The sequence below is a fragment of the Talpa occidentalis genome, unplaced genomic scaffold (genome assembly GCF_014898055.3).
Source record: "Talpa occidentalis isolate TD23 unplaced genomic scaffold, MPIMG_talOcc4v2.1 talOcc4.2, whole genome shotgun sequence".
Classification (NCBI taxonomy): Eukaryota; Metazoa; Chordata; class Mammalia; order Eulipotyphla; family Talpidae; genus Talpa; species Talpa occidentalis.
Genome location: NW_023602073.1, coordinates 152,178,863 through 152,201,516, shown reverse-complemented (window position 1 = coordinate 152,201,516; position 22,654 = coordinate 152,178,863). Strand labels below are relative to the sequence as shown.

Genomic DNA, 22,654 nt, shown 5'->3' with positions numbered 1-22,654 from the left:
GGCTCGTCTTCCTCCCACACCCCGTGGTCCTGCAGCACCCCCAGCTGAAGGTGCCTGTGGTGGTTTTCTGAGATGGAGGCACACTGGGTGACGTTCAGGTCCTCCAGCCCACGAAGGCCGTCGGCAGTGAAAGCTCAGGCACCCCTGCTGTGCGTTAGGGCCGCGTGGGGCCTCCCCTGCCCCTGTCCCGGACACTCCCGGACGCAGCAGGTCAGGCCCACGCAGCCGGGCAACTCGGGTGTCACTGTGCGATTCGGCCCCGCCCGTCTGATGCAACCCACCAAGGGTCTGGGGGGCAGGCCTCGAGGGGTGGGCTTGGGCGTTCGGGGCAGACGTCAGCAGGGTGAGGGATGTGTGAGGACCCTGGCTCTGGGTGGGAGCCTGTTTCCAGCCAGCCCGGTGCTGGGTGCTGGATGCTGGGCCTGGGTGCTGGGCCTGGGTGCTGGGTGCCTGGGTGCTGGGCGTTGGGTGCTGAACCTGGGTGCTAGGTCCTGGGTGCCTGGGCACCTGGGTGCTGGGCCTGGGTGCTGGACGCCTAGGTGCTAAGCCTGGGTGCCTGGGTGCTGAGCCTGGATGCCTGGGTGCTGGGCCTGGGTGCTGGGTGCTGAGCCTGGGTGCTGGATGCCTGGGTGTTGAGCCTGGGTGCCTGGGTGCTGAGCCTGGGTGCTCGGTTCTGGGCCTGGGTGCTGGGTGCTGGGCCTGGGTGCTGGGTGCTGGGTGCCAGGTGGGTGACCAGCTCCTGTGTCTTCTGAGGCCCAGCAGCCACGTTCCATGGGCTCTAGGGAGTGACTGGGATGGGGATAAATTCAGGACTGAAATATTGATGGAAGGAGCTTTTCCAGTAAAAGTTTTGTGACACTTTTGGGGGGGCAAACAGGCGTGGTAAAGAGCACCCCAGGTCTTCCCTGCCCTGCTCACCCCTGGAAGTCTCCCCAGCAAGCTGAGGCTGTTTCCTGGGACATGTGGAGTCCATGCCTGCTCTCGGCTCCAGCCCGCGACCCCCACCCACTCCCTCTCCCCTCTGCGATGGCCCTTTGGGGTGTGGGGTGCCTTCAGCGCACTGTGTCGGGTTACCACGTCTGCTCTGTGCAGCCCCCTGGACTAGCGAGCCCAGCGGGAGGCTTGAGATGAGGGGGGCTTGGAGCAAGCAAGGGGTGTGCCTGTGCTGGATCTCTCACGCTGGGGCTGCTCTGCCAGGGGCTCTGTGTGGGCGCAGCTCCCCATCCTGCCATGTCACCTGCTCTTTCGCCCGTGTCCCACCCATGCACCGTGGCCAGATGGCGAGCGGGTGTGGTGTGGGGGCCTCACCGCGGTCCCTCCTGCCAGGGGAGCGGGCGGGGGTGGGGGACGGTGGCGCCTCCCTGACGGTGCTGCCTCTGGGCTGGGCGGACGCAGGGGGACGTGGGCAGGAGCCCGCGGTGCTCTTGAAACCAGAGCCACTCGATTTGGGGCTGCTGCCCGGGTCTCCGTGGCCCCTTTCGGCCACGCTTACCTGCCGGGCGACCGCAGATCCGTCCCTGGCTTTGACTCACCATTGCCCGCGACCCAGCGTCGCGTGCCCCGGGCTGGACCAGGTGGAGGAGCGGGGGCCGGTGGAGGTGCCCTGTGGGCCCCAGTCAGCTGCCCAGACACACGCGTCCCGGAGGCGAGCAGCGGGTCACCGGGTTGCGTCTCCAAGGTTAGAGGACGGGCCTCTGGTGAGACGACGGGGAGGTGCCAGGGCGTGCGAGGGAGCGGCTGAGCGGCTGTGGGCAGCGGACGGGACGGGGGCTGCCCCCCCCACCCCGAACCCTGCCAGCTCGCCCAAGCCTCCCCCTGCACCCTGCCCGCACGGGTACCGGCTGCAGCGCGGGGCCAGGCCCGGCTGTGGGGGGTGGGGGTGTGGTGCTGTCGAGCAAGTTCCTCCCTTGTGAGGCTGGGGAGCCCCCGGGGTAGCCTTGGTGAAACGCGCCCGGCCCCTGGGCTCTGCCCAAGGAGTGTGAGTTTGCACTCCGAGCGGCCTGTCCCGCGGGCTGAGGCCAGGTGCTGCTGACTGAGCTGTGCTGGCCGGGGAGGGGGGTCTGACTTCTCGGCCTGGGGCACATGTTCTGGCCTGGCAGCGGACACTGCCCGTCCCACCCCCCAAAGGCGGGGGCCACTTCGAGACCGGGCACGCCGTTCTGGAGAGATGGCCCAGCTTTGCAAAGCTCTGGTTTTGTTTGCTCTTTTCCCCCCTTTTGTTAAGAAAGGCGTCTCTGTGGTCTAAACAACAAAAGGAAAAGCTTGTGACCCTACACGGAGGCTTCTTGGACACCAGCTCTGACGAAACGCCTCGCTGAGTGTGAGTGGACGAGACGCAGACGGTGGGCCGCGTTCCCTTGACCTGCCCGTGGACAGCAGGAGGGGACAGCGCTTGGCCCACGCACGGGGCTTCCCGGCCCAGGGAGCCTGAGAAAGACCTCAGGGTCTTGCTGAACCTGCAGCTGCCAGCGGAGATGGTTCCGACTCCGTGATGCTGAGTGGACACAAATGCCCGGCCAGGGAGGTGCGTCCCTGTGTGTCCACAAGGCCTGGCCCCGCAGGCCTGGCCCTTCACCAGAGGGGCCCGCAGGACAGCGGTGCTGCCTCGCCCTCCCCGCCCAGTCAGGGCTTCACGTTGTACTTTTTTCTGTACATTTTAAAAGGATGGAGAGAGAGAGAGAGAGAGGAGAGAGAGAGAGAGAGAGAGAGAGAGATTGGTCTACACAGCCACCGGCCGGCGGGGCTGCTTCCTTCTGTCTGTCTGAGTCCTGCCTCCCCCGGAGCTTTCCAGAGCCCCACTAACGTGTTTACCATCATTTCCTCTATTTTGTATTAAATTACTTGTCCACTGCGGTCACACTCGCTCACACGCTCACCCACACCCCTCCCAGCCCCGGGGCTCCCCTCCCAGCCCCTCCCTTGGGCGCCTCGGTCCCACGGCAGGTTTCCGGGTGCGTCTGGGTCGGTTTTGTCTGTTCCTTTGCTTGTTTCCCCGTGTTCGGCCCCGGCTGGCCGCTCCGTCCACTCGGGCCTCCCCTCCAGCCCGGCCGTGTTGTCGCAGCGGCAAGGTGTCATCTTTTACAAACATTTTGACTAGAAGTGAACTTTTCTTGCGTGTGGACACAGCACGCAGGCCCTCTGGGGTGGCCGTGGCTTTCTGCGTGGCGGGCCACTGCCCAGGCCCACGGAGCCGGGCCCGCCCGCGGGAGGGACCCTGGGGGGCGTGGGGACCCGCGGAGGCAGCACCCCACCCCAGGGGCAGGCCGGGCGGGGAGCCCGCTCAGCCGGCTGTGTCGCCGCACCCTGAGCGGGGAGAGCAGGCGGGCTCTGTCCAGACGTCACGCCGTCACAGCGGGAGGAAGGTCGGCACTGACATTGTTTCCAAAGGACGATGGGAGAAGCATCGAGCCCACCCCGACAGAGGACGCGGGCTGGGCGCGCTCGCATTCCTGAGCCTTAGCTCCGAAGGGGCTTCTCCGGGGGTCACCAGCGCGACCTGGCTGGCCTGCTGAAGCCACAGGCCGCTGGGGATGCTGAGCTTGGAGCCGCCTCAGCTCCTCCCGCTGAACTTGCTCGGGGAACGAGGCTGTGAAGGACCCTCCCCCCCCCGCCCCCCGCCAAGGAACGGGGCTTGCCGGGTCACAGATTAGTTCCAGTTTTAATTTCCCAGTAAGTGTTGCCTGGACGGCCGGGGTGGCCGTCCCCGGGGCTGGGGCTGGCCCCTACTCCTGTCTGCCCACCTAGGCCGGTCGGTTTCTAAAGCAGGTCCCTCCACAGGTTCCCAGCGCTTGTGGGTCTTGAGGGCAGTGACTCCCCCCAGCCTGGCCGGAGGTCATCATGGCAAACTTCTCTCCATGGTTTCCAGAAGCCCCATCGAGATGAGCAGAGAGATTCCTTACGGGGAAATTAAAACTGGAACTATTCTGTGAGCCGGCAAGTCTCCTCTGCGGACTTACCCAAAAGACTTGAAATCAGTGCTGCAGGCGATGCCCAGCCTGTGGCCACGGCCACGGCTCGCAGTCGGGGACAGCCATGTGTCCAGGCAGACCAGCGGGCCACGGGGGTGTGGCTCGGCCGAGCCATGGACTGTTCTTCAGCTGCCACCAGGAGGGAGCCCTGCCAGGCAGCGGGCACGGGGCAGGGCGTCCTGCTTGGCTGCTGGTGACCCCACGAGCCGTCACCTCCAAGGAGGGCCCAGCGGGCTCCCTGTCGCCTCAGCCTGCCCTCCCTGACAGGCCCCGAGAGTCAGCAGTCGGAGGGGCAGCCCCCCGAGGCCCAGGTGTGCCCTCCTGTCACTGGGTGCTGCTCTCCGCTCGCCTGGGGGCTGGCTCACGCGGACAGGTGTGCTCTGAGATGCTGGGAAGCTCGTTCCTTACCAAGGCAGCTCTTTAGGGTGACTGGGGAGCCTCCCGAGGAAGGGGGGGTGCACTGGGACCCCATTTGTGTGCACCAGCGGCTGCTGTCCAAGGCTGCCCCGAGGCCACACGGCCACGGGGTCCCCGATCACCAGCCGAGCCCACGGCCTCCGTGGTGCTCCATCCAGGAGGTTCAGAGCCAGGGCTGTGGCCTCCAGAGGCATCTCAGCACAGAGGGGGTGGTGTTTGCTGAGGTCGAGGGGGTCAGCCCTTCCTGTGCTGGGGAATGGGCTTTCCCTGCCGCTTGGTGGCCAGCTTTGCCGCCCGGCCTCCTGCCGCCCAGGGCACAGGGTGTCGGGGGGCAGCCCCGGGGTCCGGAAGCCTCTGCCGCCTCAGCCCAGCGCTCAGGGAAGGCGACGTCAACGTCACCTGCTCTGCTTAAAATCTCCGCCCTCGGCCTCGCGTCCTCTGAACTCGGGAAAAACTCCGTGGTCCAAGCGCCGGGAAACCTCCGGGCGCTGCTGGGAAGGAGCGGGGAGGCCTGGACTCCGGGCTTGTCCTCCCCGAGCTGCCATGTGCGTGGAGCGTTGGGCCTCCCTGCCCCTTTCAGCACCTGCACGCCGGTGGTGACCGGCCCCGGGCGTCAGGAACTCGGAGCCGGGGAGGCCGGCGTGGGCTCACATCCCCCCGAGGGGGCGCGGGCGGCGCTGGGCTCGTCTTAGAAATGAGACGTGCTTCGGCCGCGAGTCTTTGCTGTAGGTTGTAAAGAAACTTTACCTTAAAGGCCTTGGGGTTAAACTCACGAGGACTCTTGCCATCAAGGCATCGTCCTGACGGCGTGTTCCGAGGAGATCGGAGGGTGTGTCTGCAGACGCCGAGCTCCGGGCTGCGGCAGGCAGGCGCCCGAAGGGCTCACCCCTCCTCGGGCCCGGAGCCGCCGGCGTCCTGCTGAGGGGCGGGCCGGGCCACGTAGGCTGCCCACGGCCGGATTTAGAAAACATCGACCCCTTGAGAATTCAAAGCGTGCGCCTGTCTTAAGCCTGTTTGGAATGAGGATGGGAATCCTGCGTCTTCCATACAAGGAAAACACACAACCAGGCCCCTGTCCTGACCAGACTGTCCCGGGCTGGGCTGCAGCTTTGCTCTCGGAGCCCCGCAAACAGCGCCCTGAGAAGACAGACGGTGGCCGTCTGCCCCGCCTGCACACCCAACGGCCCCCTCTCGCCGCGCGGGCCCCCTAACCCCTGCGTCCCCCCTGGCCGGATTAGGTCCGGGGGAGACTCGTCGAGACTGGAAGCGGGAGCCGGGGGCTTCGGGCAGTGAGCCCCCCGCACCTGGCGTTAGAGCCCACGGCCTCCCTGGGGACGCCGGGCCTCCCTCCGCCCGAGGCCCAGCCCCGAGACGCCGAGCAGCGCGGCCCGTGAGCCAGTCCACTTCTGCGCAGCGTAAGGAAAGTGTCGCCGCCAGGCTGGCTCAGAGTGACGCATCAGCGCGACCTGGAGACGCCCGCGGGCGGCGGCAGGGCTGGCACGGTGTGGGCGGGGGCCGGCGCGGGTGGGCCTTCAGTGCGTCGTCCCCGAAGTGCTCCGCGAAAGTCGTGTTCACGGAGGAAATTAGCGCCTCAGGGAAAACTTAAATATGCCTCAAAGCCTCCGAAACATGCCGTCGAATCCTCAGCGCTGTGCCTGAGCCTTAGTGTGACGCACGGGGGCCATCCAGGGGCCCCACAGCCACCCCCTCGGCAGACCCCAAGTTCCCCAAGGCCCTTGCCTCCCGGGCTGGACAGCAGACACATCTTCCTGTGCACACATGTGTGCATCCCAGTGTGCGTGTGCGCGTGTGCATGTGTGTGCATACAGGTGTGCACAGTGTGCACGTGCGATGTGGCACCTGCGGGTGAGCTCCGTGGCGCTGGGCACCCAGGCCGTGGGCCGCCGCCTTGTGTGTCTGTCCGAGTCCGTGGCTGAGGAGCAGCAACTGGACGGCAGGAACCCGCCGGCTTGTTTCCACCCCGGGCCGCGGAGCTTTGTGTGCCCGACGGACCCTGGGAACCGCCTTGGTTTTCGCTGCTGTGGTCTGTCCGGTGCAGACGTAGTGGCCGGTGTACAGCAGGTGCCCTGGCGTGGAGGTGACTGCGCAGCTCCTCGCGGTGGCGGGCAGCCACGGTGCGGCTGACGTGCTGGGGCCACAGAGCCGCCATTTGCGGTGAGGTGAGGATGGAGCAGCACAGGGGATCCGCTGTGGGAGCGCCGAGCCCGGCTCCGGCGGGGAGTCCTCCTGGCCCGGGTGGCCAGGGGCTGGGCAGGGGCCCGGCCGGTGGTGCCGCCTGCTGCTGGGGGCTGCGGGAGGGGCTTCGGGGGAGGCCATGAGGCCGGCGTTGTGCGGTGTCCGGTGGCCACCCCCAGAATTTGCAGGCCCGGGAGCTTGAGGGGTGACACGCCCAGTGGTGTGTTAAGTACGGGGCGCGCGGGCAGCGCCAGGAGGGACGTGGGCACCGGCGGCGGCGGGGGCTCGGCAGGGCCAGCCCTCGGCCGGGCGCGGAGGGACGGCGGGGCAGGAGGAGCCGGACGCCGCGCCGAGAGCCCCCGGCAGGGCCGGCCCCGCCAGGGCGCCTCGGGACGGGCTGCGGGCACGCGGGGCGCTGGCCTGCTGGGCACAGGCGCTGCCCGCGACGCCCGAGGTGGGCGCGGCTCCGGCTCTGGGCTCGCACCGCAGACGGCTGGGGGTGCCTGGGCAGGCCCTGGCACCGCGTGCTGCAGGGGCGCCTCTGGGGGGTGGGGGGTGGGGGACCTTCAGGGGGCTCTCGCGGGGGGCTCCGGGGGGCTCTCCAGGGGGCTCTCCGGGGGGCTGGGGGGGCTCTCGCGGGGGCTCCCGGGGGCGGCTCTCTAGAGGCGACTCTTGGGGGGCTCTGGGGGGGGGGCTTTCGGGGGGGCCCTCGCGGGGCGGCTCCCGGGGGCGGCTCTCTAGAGGCGGCTCTTGGGGGGCTCTCGGGGGGGGCTTTCGGGGGGGCCCTCGCGGGGCGGCTCCCGGGGGCGGCTCTCTAGAGGCGGCTCTTGGGGGGGGCTCTCCGGGGGGCTCTCGGGGGGGGCTCTCGCGGGGGCTCCCGGGGGGCGGCTCTCTAGAGGCGGCTCTTGGGGGGCTCTCGGGGGGGCTCTCGCGGGGGCTTTCGGGGACGGCTCCCGGGGGAGCTCTCGGGGTCTCCCGGGGGCGGCTCTAGGGGCGGCTCTCGGGGTCTCTGGGGGGGCTCTCGGGGGCGGCTCCCTGGGGGGCTCTCGGGGGCGGCTGTTGGGGGGCTCTCGGGAGGGCTCTCGCAGGGGCTCTCGGGGGCGGCTCCCGGGGGAGCTCTCGGGGCCTCCCGGGGCGGCTCTAGGGGCGGCTCCTGGGGGGCTCTGGGGCCTCCGCGCGCAGCTGCAGCCGGTCCCCGGCGCGTCCCCGCGCGGCCGGCAGAGGGCGCCGCACTCCGGCCGAGGCCGCTCCTCGCGCGCCGGGGGCGCCTGAGCGGGGCGGGGTCCCGGAAGGGCCGGCGCCCCGTGACCCACGCGGCCACGGCCCGCCCGGGGGGCACCGCGAGGGGCGTCCACGGCCCGGGGCGCGGGCGCGAGGCGGGAAGCTGCCCCTGACCTGGGGCGCGGCCGCCTCACAGATGCGCGTTTTGTGGGGACCCCGGGAAACGGGGCTCGGCCTCCCTCCAGGGCCGGGCAGTGATGCCAGCGCCTCGGGGGCTGCCGGGGCGGCCGGGCAGAGCCTGAGCGCTGCTGCGCACCCCCATACGGGAGCGGGGGGGGGGGCGCGGGCTCAGCTTGGGGGCCCTGTCTCAGCTTGGGGGCCCGTCTCAGCTTGGGGGGCCCGTCTCAGCTTGGGGGCCCCATCTCAGCTTGGGGGCTCCAGCTGGGGCGTGCTGGCCACGTGGAGCAGGTGCGGGCCAGGGCTGGCAGGGGTCCCGCGCTCCACTTCATTGTCTCCCAGGATCCTGGCAAGAAAGCTGGGGGTGGGCCCCATCGCCCCATGGAAACTGAGAAAAGTGGGGATCACAGACAAGAAGTGGGTGGTCCATGGGCCTCCACCTTGACCACCCCCTGCCCCCCCCCCCAGCCTAGTCCCAGTCCTGCAGCAGGATTAGCCTCAGCATACGGGCCAGGCTGGGCCCAAACGTCTGTCAGCCAGAGGAGAGGCCAACGCTGGAGACACCCCTCGGGTGGCCCCTACACCCCGAGACCCCTCTGGGTGACCCCTCCCACTTCCCTGAGCTCCACACGCCCTGCCCCACGTCTTCAGGCCTTGTTCAAGGCCACGGTCTCTGCACAGCCCCGAGTGACCCACTAGTGGGGCGGCCCTCCCCCGTGGACAGGCCAGCGGTGCCCCTCCCCAGTGGGCGCCCCTCCCCACCAGCACACCCCCGCCTCGCCCTGGTGGGGGGCTCTGGGATGAGAGAAGGGGTGCAGCAGCGTCCCTGAGGCTACCCTCCTCCGCCTCCCAACCTTGACCCTGAGGGAAAAACAAACAAAACCGGGAAGTTTAATGGGCCTCGTGCAAACCCAGCAGGGCCCCCGGTCCCGCAGCAGGAGACACCGCCCAGCCGCCCTCCCCTGCCGAGAAACACCCCGTGGTTGCACCCAGTAACCCACACCGGAGCACCCCGCGACATGAGATCAGAACTGAGATCCAGGCAAGTGTGCTCCGGGCCGCAGCTGCGCTAACTCACATCCCAGGGATTCCGGTTCCTGCTGCCTGGGTTCTCCCCTCCTGGATAAATGCAACCCCCCGCTTTGTTTTCATGACCTGCTGTCAACCCCCAAACCAACCCGCCCAACGCCCCCTCTGCGGCGGGCGAGCCCTTGCTTCGAAGCAGGACGCTGGGCGGGGGCCGCGCTGAGTGGAGGCATCCGCTGACCGGCGCGCGTGTTCCCAGACTTTTCTCGAGGACTCGGGGCTCCTCGGCGGCTCACGCCTGTGTCTCCCCGCCGCTGCGCTGCTTCGCCGCCTTGTTCGCGGCCTCCACAGGCTCTTCTCTCCCAGGCAGCGCGGCCTCCTCCCTTTTGTGCTGGTGAGTGAGTTTGTTCTGTGCATCGTGAACATGCCAGGAAAGGCTTTTCATGATTATCGAAACGCAGCTAATAGATCTGAAGTCGCAGCCCCTGGTTCTCGCTGAGTGGAGGCCCCGCCTTAGTGGCTCTCGGGGTCTCTGCGGAGGCCCCGAAGGGCAGGAAGGGGATTGAGCAAAGCTGGCTGCGATGGCGGGGTACAAGCAGGTCGGGGCGAGGCGTGACTAGGGGGTGCCGTCGGACCGGGGGGGCGGCCTGGCCGGGCCCGGCCGCCTGGGAAAATGCACCAGAGTGGCCGTCCTGCCAGGCCGCGCCCAGGCCGCTGGGGCCTCGCTGGCAGGCGGACAGCGCTGACCCGGCTCGGGCGCTCCGCGGGAGAGGGGCGGAGGGGGGCCGCTCTCCTCCGGGGGTCGTGGCGTTTGTTTCTCACCCATTTCTGCTTTTATTTGGTTTCCACATTGTTCATCTCCGTCCCTCATTTCCTCCTCCACAAACTGCTTAAAGGAGAAGCAGCTCCTTCAGGGGTCCTCGGGGAATCTCCCGCCCTCATGTTTGGACTAAAATGAGGTTCAGCCAAGCTCTGGACTGATGCCCGCTGATGGCGGGGGCAGGGACGAGGCGGGGTGCTAAGGAGAAAGGACCAGGCCCGGTTGACTCTCCCCACCCTGCGCCCCGACCCTCACCAGCCCGGCCCTGGCGGCCCGTCACGCCTGGTGCTTCGCCACTCGGGAGGGTTTCCCCTCGAGGACGGTTTCCCAGGGGACACCGCTTTGCTTGCCCGTTATTACGACACCCCTGATGGGGGGCGGGGGTGGTCTCAGGCTTCTCTTGACTGTCTAGAGCCGTCGCGGGGTGCGGCCCCCACTGGGCCCAGCTTCCCCGGGTGACCAGGCGAAGGGGAGGCTCCACACCCGGCGGCAGCACTGGGGCCCGGCCTGGCCGACGCCCTCCCCGAGAGACGGAGATCGACGAGGGGCCACCTGGAAATTGCCCTAAATTAGGACCCACCCTCCCTGACCTCACCCAGATTCTATTTCTTCACCCAATGCCCCAACCCGTGTGCCCTGCACGGACACTGTGGCGCGGAGACGCCGCCCCTCAGGCAGCCGCTGGGCGCCGGGCCTCGTCAGTCAGCGGGCAGCCCCGCCGTCCTGAGGCCGCGCCAGGGGCGTCCGTCCGTCTCGGTCACCCCGAGCAGAGGCTGGCAGGTGTGTGGGCCACGGGAAGTTGCTTGTCAAGGGCCCGATGTAACGCTTGCGCGCGTGTTCAGTGCCCCGGACGCCGCCGGCGCTTTCCTCACGAGGCCCGGCAGCCCATCCGCAGGCCGCGCAGGCAGCCTCGGAGTTTGAAGGAAAAACACGTCCTGGCGGAGTGGCCGTGGCTGCTGGGCGGTGCTGGGCGCTGGGCGGTGCTGGGCGCTGGGCACTGGGCGTCTCCACCGCGGGCCGCTGTGCTGGGAGCGGAGCCAGCCAGACGTGAGGCTCCAGGCGCGCGTCGGCTTTCAACCTGGCTCCGACCCACCCCGCATGCTTTTGCGCTTATTGGTGCTTGTAAGGGTCAGGACTGACCACTGGGCAGGTTTCCTGATCCCACGCAGACCGGGTAAAGGAGGAATCGGAGTCCTCAGGGGCTTTTTGCAGGTCTTTTATTGGGATTTACCCGGTACACGGCAGGCAGGGGTGCTGGCTGGGGGGCCGGGAGGCTGGCCGGCCTCCCAGCCCCCAGCAAATCCTCACTCTCTCTGGGCTCTCCGGCCTTCTCTCTGCTTCTCTGCTCTTCTGTTTGTTCTGTTGCTTCTTGGCTTCTCTTTGGCTTCTCGGCTTCTGCTGGTGTCCTCGTGATGCCGCCCTTAAAAGCCCCGTCTCAGCCCAGGGGAATCCCATCTACCTCGGCCCACACCCCACTCCAGGTGCCGCCATCAGGCGTCATTCAGGACCGCAGGGATCCGTCATCTGTCCTGATGGCGGGAGGGCAGGAAAGCCTGACATGTTTCCTTACCCTACAGTGCTGATCACGACTGCCCCGCTCCTTGCTCATTCTTCGTGGCCGTGGCTTTATCTCTTCTCAGGGCCTTCTCCTGCTGCCCCAACTTGGTGGTCTGTTAAGCTCCATCCTGTAACACGCCCCCACTAGACTCCTCGAGCCCCTCAGCCTTGCCCTTGGCCATGGCGTGTGGATGGCAGAGCGATGCCTCAAAGGCTCTTTCTTCTCTTTCTTTTGGCTCAGTTGATTCTGTGGTGATGTTTACTCGCAAAGGCTGGTTGCTCACTCTACCCGGAGGTGTTTCAACCCAGGCTCAGCATGAGGAGGTCTGTCTAGGACAGACACCGACCCTCCAGGTGAACACCAGAAGCCTTCTGATCGGCAGCGCCACGTCCAGACTGGCACCGTCTGCTCACGGCTCATGCGGGTCCTGAGCAAGCTGTCCTGAGGTCAGTAAACATCACAGCGGGTGCTTCCAGAAACATCGGCCAGCAAGGGCCTCCTCGGGCAGCACCGGAACCACTTTTTTTTTTTTTTTTTAAAGATTATTTATTTATTTACACAAGCACCGGGTACAGTCAGAAGCGCGGGAGGGTGAGAGAATCCACCAGAGCCAGAGCGGGGAGCAGAGCAGGCAGAAGGACCGAAGGACACTGCTGAGGGGAGCAGCGGGCGGCAGGAGAGGTCTGCGCGCCATGCGGGACCCTCCTCCGGGGGCCGGGGAGCAGCCGGGGAGCAGCCGGGGATCGAACCGGCGCTGCAGAGGCTGCAGGCAGCTTCGCAACCCAGCGCTCAACCGCTGCGCCCCCGGGGAGGCCCCGGAACCACGTTTTTTAAGGCGTTGCGCTGGCCACCCCCAGGCCCACCCAGACGAGCGGCCGGGCCGCCCGGGGCGGGGGTGTCCCCGCACTGACACGTCTTCAATGTAATTCTTCCCACCTGCTTGAATTATGATTAAAGAGTGAAAACAAGGCTTGGGGTAATCGTGACAGAATGAAATTAGGTCAAGATACTAAGGTTTTGGAGCTATTTCTGTCTCGCCTCATGGTTTTAAAACATACTGAACTTCGAAGTTAACTTTTACATAAAGAACTTCTCACTCTCGCCTCACGGAACCTCGCCGACGTTCCAAGCTCAGGTTCGGCAAGAGGGCGGAAGGTCTCGTGTGCTCCTGCGTGGCTGGGGGGGCCTCCCTTGCTCCCGTTCAGCCTCGGCACCAGGCATTTGCATGTTGCACAATGCGCTTCCCCCGAAACCTTCAGGATGAGGCTCAGAGACCCCCGAGTGGACCCAGCAGCCAGCTTTCCTCCAGCCTCCTCCTGTCTTGCACCGTCCATGGCTTGAGGCACTTTGACCTTAACCTTGGCCTTGGGAGGCAGGCCTTCCACCGGGCCCTGCGAGGGAGAGGGGAGGGAGAAGCTCAGAAGCAGGGCCAAGGCGCCCCTTTGGGGTCACACTGTAGACTGGGGGGGGTCCTGTCCACTGCTCAGAACCAGTGACCATGTGACCCGGGAACAGAAGGCTCTGGAAGTCGTAGAGGTCTTCTGAGGTCAGCCAGCTCGGGAGAGCAGACGTAGAATTTGCTTTCCTGTGTCCCTGCTCCCCTCAGCACCTCGTGCTCTCTTGGTCTCAACCACCTGCGAGAGGAGCGTGGCCGCTGCCGCCAGCCTGAGGAGCCGCGTGATGAGCTGCCGCGTGGTGAGGGCTGGGGGCTCCCCGAGTGCCGCTGCTGCCAGGCGCCAGTCACAGCACCAAGTGCTTCTGTGTGTTGTCTCGTTCCTCCAGCAACGCCTTGTGGGGTGGCCGCTAAGTGACCCCCTCGGGCGCGTCAGTGAGTCCCCGTTGGCCTAGGTACGCGGAGGGTGGCTTCTGGGCTTCATGGGACAGTTCCTGTCACCAAGAGGGTCAAATCCATGAGGACAACGTTCCAGCCTGGAGTTCAGGCCGCCTGTCTACTCCCCGGCCTGCTGGGCCCTCGCTTGCCAACAATAGACATCGCCCTAGCGCAGGGGAGGGTGGTTCTGCCATGTGGTCGCCCCAGGCACAGAGGGTGTCCAGGCCACGGCCCGGGAGGCCACTAGGACCGGGTCACTGCTGACACTGGGCACCTGCCCCTTTGCACTGGCCATGCGAGTCCCCAAGGAGCCGTCAGTGGCTCAAGCTTACACACGAGGTCCTGGAATCAGGGAAGCAAACCTCTGAGACGTGTGGCCAGACCTTTCCTGGCCCCGTGTGCAGGGCGCTGAGGGCGCCCACATGACCGGGTGGGTCCCACGAGAGCGTGTCCCAGGCCTGCACGCAGTGTCTCCAGAGCCTCAGAGCAGTGACAGGCATGGACCTCCCACTGGAGAAGGAGCACATGGCCGGGGGGTGGGGGGGTCAGAGACAGAGACAGAGGCTGGGTTGGGTGGGCCCAGGAAGACTTCTCGGAGGCGGTGAGATTTGACCTAAGACCTGAAAGACCCGTGAACGCTGACCCTTCAGAGAGGCAGGAAGGGAGGACACAATTCCTCAGGCCGAGAAACGGCACCGTCAGCATGGACGAAGCAGGATCAGTGGGATTTGCTGTGAGACGGGACCGTGGTCCGGAGAGCGGTGCAGGGGGCTGGAAGTGGGCCGGGTGGGGCCGAGCCCGCGGACGCCCCCTGGCGGTTAGGGCCGCGAGGAGTTTGGACAGAAACTCCTCGCTTCTGTCCTCGAGGACCACGGGGACTGAGGGTGCTGTCGACCGCTGCTTCCTCCGGGTCCTCCCTCCCGGCCCCCAGTGTCCCCCAGTGTCCCCCCAGTGTCCCCAGTCCCCGACACCGCTCCTACGGACAGCTCCCGCAGGAGCCTGGTGGCTCTTGAGTCTAGCGCGTGTCCGGCGACGTGGACGCTGACCCCGGCCAAGCTGTCCGTCTCCTCTCTGCCCAGAAAATGCAGTCTCTCAGCACGCGCTCAACGCACGCTCGTCACCGGAAGGACGGACTCTTCCCACAACACCAAGTCGGGTGAAGAGAGGAGAAGCAGCATGTAAGGACATGGTCAGCTCTTTCAACTCAATAAATGACTATTTTTAAGTAGCCACATGGACGCCCAGACTCCTGGCCGGGATGTAAGCGACGCGTCGCCGGGGTCTCCGGGGCTCTGTGCACGAGGCGGTGGAGCTGCAACTGCTGGGGCTCGGCCCGGCCGGGCCCTCCTGGCATCCTGCAGGGCTGTGCCCAGGTCAGCACAGATGCTGGGGCCCCACGCCCCGTGTCCCCGGCTCCCTCCACCCCCCTCCCAGGAGACTTGTGGTCAGTCGGCCGCCTCTGGGGCTGCAGAGGCCCAGCCCTCGGTGGCACAGAGGAGTATGGGGGAGAGGAGCATGTCCCACCTTCAGACCCAGAGCCTAAGCCCTCCCCTCCCCCCCGCCAAGCTGCTTGAGCGCAGGCCGGGCTGGGAGCCAGGGGCAGCCCTGGGTGACCTCCCTGTGGGGCCGTGGAGGCCTGCTCCCCAAAGCGTGCTGATGCCCACCGGGCCCCCGGCCTTGGCACATGCTCCTGCCTCTCCTCCCAAGGACCGCGAGCACCGGGCCCCACGGTCCCCAAAATGGCTGTGGGCAGGAACTCAGCCCAAGCAGCCGGCATAATCCTGGAGAACTTACTGGATTAAAACAGTGTCCAGAAGCCGTGCTGCCCAGGGCGGGGGAGGCGAGGGCCCTGCAGGGCCGGGGACACTGGGGTCAGGCAGGGGCTGGCGATGGGGGACAATGGCGGCCGCTCGGATTCTGCACTTTAAGGGGTGGCCCTCACTCTGCGCACGTGAATCCCCGTCAGGACACAGGAAAGCGGGCCCCAGAGGTCCCAGATCATCTGACGGAAAGCACAGCAAAGGTCACGAACCACCACAGGCCCCAGATGATGCTCATCGTTTCCTGGCTTGACTTCATTTCGGCCAAAAGGCGTTCCAGCCCCGTGGGCTTCGCTAAGGTGAGAGGTCGTGAGCTGCGGGGCGCGAAGGGGCGTTTTCCCCATGAGCTCCGCAACGAGGCCGCGGGGTTGACTGTTTTCACGCCTCACAGACCCACGACCTCGCGCTTACCCCCGATGCACCCCCTAAACCGCTGGCTGCCTCCTCTCAGCCCAGAGCCGCTTTCCAGGCTGCAGACATCCAGCGTCCAGCGTCGCACGCGAGGAGGCCTGTGTGGTGGGCGCTGGCCCCGCGGGAGCCGGCCGTGTGAGGACCCCGGCCCCCTCGCCCCCCGCTCCCCCCCGACACTGAAGGCTGAGCCAGTGGAGGCCGCAGGTCCCAGCGGGACTCCAGCTGTGCCTTCCCGAGCTGGCCAGAGCCGGCACACGTCCAGGGGAGGACAGCGCAGGCCGGGAGGGCCCGAGGACCCCGCGCACAGACATTCAGTTGAGGTTCATGATTTTGGTCTTTCTGGACTTCCGGGCCGAGGCCCAGACAATACCATCTTCCAGGCTTGCTGGTGCTGAGGGCTTCGGGTTCCGGACGCGGGGCATTCCCAGCAGGGGCTGACCGTGCTGGTCACAGGCCGCCTGGAGGGTGCCCAGGTGAGGGCCCGCCCGCACCGGCACTCAGCCTGTCAGAGGGGGCCGCTCCTGGTGGCAGTGCCAGTGGCTCCTGCCGAGGACAAACCACTGCTCCAGCGAGAATCGCTGCTCCCGGGGTCCGTGCAGTCAGGCCCGTCGGGCCTCTTCTCCTCCACCAAGGGCAGCGAGGCGGGTGGGCGCCTGGCTCCTGGGCTCCGGGCTGCTCCCGCCGCTCGCCTGGGGCGGTTCTCCGTGCAGGGGCGAGCGTGGAATCAGTGTCTCCAGGTGACCTTTGCAGCGCCTCGGAGAGGGACGCCAGCGTCTCAGGAAGTGGGGTGCCCAATGGCCCCTGACTGGCCGCAGCACTGCTCCCTGTCCCCCAGCGCCTGCCTTTCTCTGTGGCTGTTGGGTCAGCGGCCCTCGAACAAGGCCTGGGACGGGGAGGGCCTGTCCCTTGGTGAGAGGCGTGCGCGAGGGCGGGTGGGCCTGCCCTCACGGCCATGCTGTTCTCCGGGTGACATCCAGGGTGGGACACAGCGCTGGGGCACCATCCCCAGGCGGCCCAGACCCAGTGGTCAGATCAGGACGCCCCGTCCTGGAGAGGGTGCCAGGAGGGGTGCAGTGAGCTCCGAGGCTCCCAGCAGGTCTGCTCTGCCCCAGGGCCCCACACTCGCCTGCCCCCAAGGCCTCAGCGGCTGCCCCTCCCAGTCCCCCTCCGCCCCCACCCCTCTGACCACCCCCCACTACCTCCCTCACCTCCCTGCTCTTGTCCCCCCTGTCTCCCCCTCCCTGTCCCCTCTCCCTGCAAGCCCCTTCATCTCTCCTGTGCACCCTACTTGGCCCCTCTCCCCCATCCCTTCCCACCTCCCCTCGCCCAGCCTCCCCTGCACGCCCTCACCGGCCATCTCTGCTCCCACAGCTGTGCACAGGGCCAGCGCAGACTCCCGTGCACACAGCTCTGAGCCCCTCCTCTGCGGGGAGCATCAGATGTGACTCGCCCCCCACCGGCGAGGCCTCAGGGGCTGCAGGAAGCCCTGGGTCGTGGGGCTCACAGCAGACGGGAGGGTGGGGGCAGGGGCTGGGCCCCGACTGGCCGCCTGCAGTCTGCTCCTACCTGGGAGGCCAAGCAGGAGCTTTGTCTTGAGGGGAATGGAGAGGACATTTCTCAGCTCTGAGAGTGAGGAAGACGGAGGAGCAGGAAGCTCAAAGGCTCGAGGGAGTGGGGCTGTGTGTGTGTGTGTGTGTGTGTGTGTGCGTGCACACGTGCACGGGCGTGCAGGGGCCGGGCCTCTCCGGAGGCTGGGGCAGGCGCAGGGCCGCGGTGTGTCCTTGCTGCTTTGTGACTGTGTTGTTGATCACAGTTACGATGACAATATTTTGGGATTTGGGAGGAAAAAAGGGTTTCTTGACGGTGATGTCTGCGGCCTGAAGGCAGGGGGAGGGCAGGACGCGAGGGGAGGGCCGGGCCGCAGGCCTGTGGGTGACCCGCCCCCGCCTGCGCCTTTGGGGTTGGGAGGGCACCCGCCGTCCCCCCACACCCTCCGTGGCCAGTGCAGGAAGGGAGGCCCGAGACCGACCCCCAGACCTGCCCCGGGGCCGCGCGCCCTCCCGAGGCTGGTTTCTAGACGCGCCTGACGCGGGCGGCAGCGGGCCCGGCTTTCAGATAAGCGCCTCTGCCTCTTGACGCCGCAGCGTTCAAAACTGCCGCTGGCTGAGGGTGAAATGAGAAGCGCTGTATTTTGCAGGAAACAGACAGCAGCTTGTCCCGAGAGAAACAAGGCCGAAACTGCCCAAAACCCTCCTTCCGGGAAGCCCCCGATGCCGCCGCCGCTGTGACCCCGACGCGGTCGCGGGCCCGGCCCAGTGTCCCGCGGACCCCGAGCCGGCTGGGCCTGCGGGCGGCGCGGGGCTCACGCCCCGCCAGGGGGCGGGTTGTGAGGAGAAAAACGTAGGTTTCCAGGAAAGTGGGTTTTAGTGCTGGCGCGTGAGATGCAGCGCGAGGGCACCAGCTGCGTCCCGGGCACCAGCTCCGCGAGCCACCGTGTCAACCCGAAGCTCATTCAAGATGCGTCTGGGCAGCTGGTCCCCTGAGGCTGCTGCAATGTCTGTGCTGCCAGCAAATGGTTTTGTTGTTCCATCTTTACCCAATGGAAGGGTGCGTCTCTGAGAGGGGGGCCGGAGGGCACCCGGACTTTCTGAGAAGTGGACGACTCTCCCACACCAGTTTCACTGACGGGCGGGGAGAAGACCCCACCTGTGCCGGCCGCTGCGGGGGCTGTGTGGGCCTCCCCCAGGGGCCTCCAGTCAGGACATTAAGGATCACAGCGCCGGGAGGTAGCAGAACCACAGACGCCACCGGTCAGACCCCCGGGAATGCACCCGGCAGGCCCGAGGCCGGCTCCTGGCAGGATGGTGCGCGGCGGGAGGGCCCCGGGTGCGGGCCTGCGGGCTCCCGTGTAGGTGCTGACGTTGGGGACCGTGAGGCCAGTTCCGAAGCTTAGCACAGAGCACGGTCCGGCTTGCTCAGGCTGAGCTGGCCGTCCAAAGTCACCGGGCGGCCCCTGCGCCCCCTTCAGTGCAAGGCCATTTGCAGTCTCTAGGCAAAGAAACAGCCCAGCACGCCCTCCCCTCCGCTCCCGATCCCGAATCTCTACCTGTGTCAGAGAGAAATGATAGACAAGTTCAAGCACATTAGCATAATTTAAACGTGTCTCCTGCATTTAAATAATGGCGTCTTCTCCGCGCTTCTGTCGTGTCATCGTCATCGGTAGTTAAACCATGAAATGCTTCATCTGGAAATGGTTTCAGTTTGTTCTCGGTGCCGTCAGGACCGTGGTTTTCTGTTTGGGTTCCGAGCAGGGCAGCGGGCAGGCGGGAGATGGACGCGGGCAGCTGGGGCCGCGGGGGGACCGCGCTGGGCTTGGCTGGGGCGCCCCGCTCCGCTCCCCGCCCTGTGTGCCCTGGAGCAGAGGCCTCGGGCTGAGCTGATCAGCGCCAGCTCTGTCCCCCACACAGCCCCCCACCCCACATTTTCATCCCTCCCAGTCTCGCTGGTCGGTTGAGGAAGAGGGGGCCGGGCGAGGAAGCGGCTCATCGGGGAGACAGACCGTGGGCCAGGCTGCTCGCCTGCAGGCCCGCCCGGCACCTGCCCCGCCCGGCACCTGCCTCTCGGGGTCTGCTCCAGGGCTGCCCGCTGGGTTACGGCAGTTTGGACGCTGAATACTCCACTGAGAATGTGTGAGCCCGAACCCCTGCTTTATTGTTTTGAGAGCAAATGCATAAACAAGGTGATGGTTTTCACGTTTTTGAGGTTTTGTTTGATTGAGGATTCTGCCCAAAAAAGGCAAAGGAAGGGCTTGCCTTCAGCTTCCTCCGGCTCCCGCCCGCTGCTCGGGGAAAGTCGGGGCTGGAGGGAGGGGAGACAGACGGACTCGGGAGAAAGAAGTAGTGATGGGGAAGCTGATGGGGAAACCCGGAGGGTCCCAGCAGCTGGTGAGACGTCCCTCTTCAAAACCACTTTCCAGCACTACTATCCGTTTATTTAACCACTGTCTTGAGCATCTGTGCCTTGCATCTTGCAAATTGCTTCTGATATGACACTGAATAAGATGCAGAACCTTCCCGAGAGGCTGCCAGTTTGGGGGTGAGGGCGGGACAAATAGCACAGCAGCATTCATCAAAGCAAGGGCCATCGCAGGGAGCCCCCGCGTCGTCTGGGTCACTGAGGAAAAGTCAGTGGAGTCTTTAAAACACCAGGTCCCTTTTCAGTTGATCTCACTGCGGTTTTGCCACCTGTGGCCAGAGACCCGCGGTCACATGTCTGTATCTATAATCATTTTGGGGCAACTGGCTTGATGGTGGAAACTGGTAATTTAATAGGCTCCTGCAAGTTGGGGGAAAATTTTAGGAGTTACTGTAGGACTGAGACTTGTTTTCTGGGTGTTGATTTCTAATATTCATAGATATAAACTAATTATTTTTCCCTCCAACACTAAAGTGAATTTTTCTACTTTAAAAACCTGGTTCTAAAATTCTATTCTGTACAAAATGTTTTCAACTCCAGGTTTTGAGTATACTGCTACCTGCAGTCTTAGCTACTTTAAATTGTCAAAAGCTTGAACAGATTTACAATGTCACATGAAATGAATGCTTGGTTTGAATCTGGTTGAGTCAATTAGCTCTTAATAAGCAGCTTTTACCCATCTTTGAGCAGCCACTGAGCTTAAAATGTCGATCATGCAATTAATTTGATAGAAGTCTACTGGAATGAGATCATAACGGATATTGATTCCACATAAGGCTAGAGTCTGTTTTCAATTTATTTTCCCCACTCACCAGATCTTAGTAGGTACCCAAATATTAAGGCCATTGAATGTTATTGCGATGAATATGAATATCACAAACATGAAAGGGTTTGGACAAAATGAAGTACGGTTCTGAGAAAATGTCTTCAGGGAGAGAGTTCATCTGAAAACATAAGCTTGTTCGTGAAAGCAGTTATAGAACTATAGGCCAGAACTAAAGCATTGAGCAACGTTTATGTTACATAATCCTTTATGTTTTTGCATTCACCACTCATTTCTTGTGCAAACGAAGCATCCCAGGGTGTTCAGCCCACAGACGGGCAAGAGCTGCGTGCTCAGAGTCCTGCAGGCCCTGAGCAGAGTCTTTGCTCCCTGATGTCTGAAGCCAAGGGAGGGGCATTGCACACTCACACACTCACATTTACACAAAGCAGGGAGATGCAAGCTTCAAACCGAAGCACAGAGTTGGTAACGCGCCTCTGTAGGAAGCATGAAGAAAAATCTAGAACTCAGAATGTGTGGCAAGAAAGGAGAGGAAAAAAGTGATGCTAGATGAGGAACTTGTGAAGCAATCCTGCCACACTTACAAGAGTCTCATTGTTCTTTCCTACGAAAATTGATGCATAATCATAGGGGAGATTTTGTGAAATATACATAAAGAAAAGTGAATTTAAAAAAAAATCCTTTGTCTTACATAACTGATAATAATCCTGTTAGAACATTTTGCTATAGATCTTTGTGGCTCATTTGTACATATATTTTTAAACCCAATAAATCCAAAACACGTTATTCTTATAATCTTTCTTTAGTTAACAAATCAAGAAGTTTTCTATAGTATTTTAATGGTTACACTTGCAGTGACAGACACATATTCTTGTCAAATATAATTTATTGTATTCAAAATATTTTATAATAAAAATTGCCTCCTAAATTTTATATTATTGTTTTCAGGATTTAGAAAACTAAAATTGCCCCTTTGTCATTGGATAAAGTATTATCCTGGGAGGAAAGTGCAGGTTATAAAGCCACTGAAACCGTCTATTAGGGGTTGTCAAGGGTTTGGGCCCAAGACCACAGAAACAGATTATGGAGCACCTGGCTCTGCCTGATGGGGTCAGAACAGCGGACAGTGGATGACCGCCTTGCCCTTGGAGGTCACGGGGGACGGTCCCTTCCCTGCCATTAGATGGGGCTGTGCACAGGACAGAGGAGTGTCGGAGAGAGACAGCGCTGGTGTGCGAGCACGCTTGCGGGTGCCGTCTTACCCACCTCAACCAGGCTGCTGCGCTCACCACTCAGACCGTCGGACTCCGGACCACGAGAATGTCTGCACACAGGAAGCTTTTTCTTAGAGAGTGGATTCAGGATGGCAGAGTCGCTGCTTAAAAGGCTGCCTCCTCTAGTGGCAATTGAAAGAACATTGTATAGAACAGAGAGGAATGTGGGGACCTAAGGGACATGGGGGGAATGTCTTCATTCTCAGGTCTGGGAAGCCATCGGGTGGTTGAGGGTAGTCAACCCTGGGATGAAAGATGGTATTTCTGGAATAGTTGCTCTCTCTGTTATTGATTTTAGATGACAGGCACTCATGTCATCAGCCTCTGAGGAAGGAACAGAGATAATTCATGAAGCGTTCAGCACCCACTACCTGGGCCCTGAGGGGTCAGTTCATTGACCTTGGCTCAGACCCAACTGTAGACACAGGAAGCAGCAGTGGGGGTAGCCAACAGGTGCTGCTAATGCAGATCTGAATTTCACAGTGGATATGAAATTTTTACAAGAAATACTTATGGGTAGAAGTACAGAAACTGGCAGCCAGTAAAATGTGGGCTGTGAGAGGAGAGTCAGAAGTCGGTTGTGCTGCCTGGGCAGAGCACACCCCGGAGCAGCAGCGTTGGAGGAGAAGCACTTGGTTTTGGGGATGCCGAGCGTCAGATCCCCGCCGTGAGACCACCAGCCAGTGGGGAGGCCGATCTCAGGTTTAGATGGAGTCCTGTAAAAGCACAAAACCTAATGTATGTATTTTCCTGCCCCCATTAAGCTTTTCCTTCCACTGACATTTTAAGCCTATAAGTAAAGAAATTGTGAAACTGACCCTTTCTCCAGACTGGATTGACTTGAAACACAACCTCTGCTAAGCATGAATTAATCCCGTCCAGCAGGCCTGAAGTAAACAGGATTTAGTCTCTCAGTTTCAAAGACGCTTCCATCATTTGCTCTTTGTTCTGGCATTTGGATTTGCTCCAGAGATATTAGCAGGAACGTTTAGCACTGCTTTTTAGAAGCCCTTCAGATTTTCTTTCGCATTATTTTAAAAGAATGGACTCTGAATTGCACTCCCTTGTGAGTCTGAAATAATCATTCATCATTTAAGATGGTTCTTACTTTTATTTTAATATAAGTATTTGAATTTCATTCTCGAGTTTCCCACAGCGAGCTGACTGGGCAGGACC

At 63.4% G+C, this 22,654-nt stretch overlaps 1 protein-coding gene across 1 annotated transcript; it reads right to left on the bottom strand.

Moving 5' to 3' along the window:
• Window positions 1–6,806: 6,806 nt before the first annotated feature.
• Window positions 6,807–13,741, bottom strand: LOC119251561 (basic proline-rich protein-like). Its single transcript, XM_037518802.1, has 3 exons — window positions 13,598–13,741; window positions 12,637–12,774; window positions 6,807–7,568 (listed from the first exon to the last, which is right to left on the bottom strand). Exons 1-3 carry the CDS (start codon window positions 13,739–13,741, stop codon window positions 6,807–6,809), a joined length of 1,044 nt encoding a protein of 347 aa, XP_037374699.1.
• Between the last annotated feature and the right edge of the window lie 8,913 nt (window positions 13,742–22,654).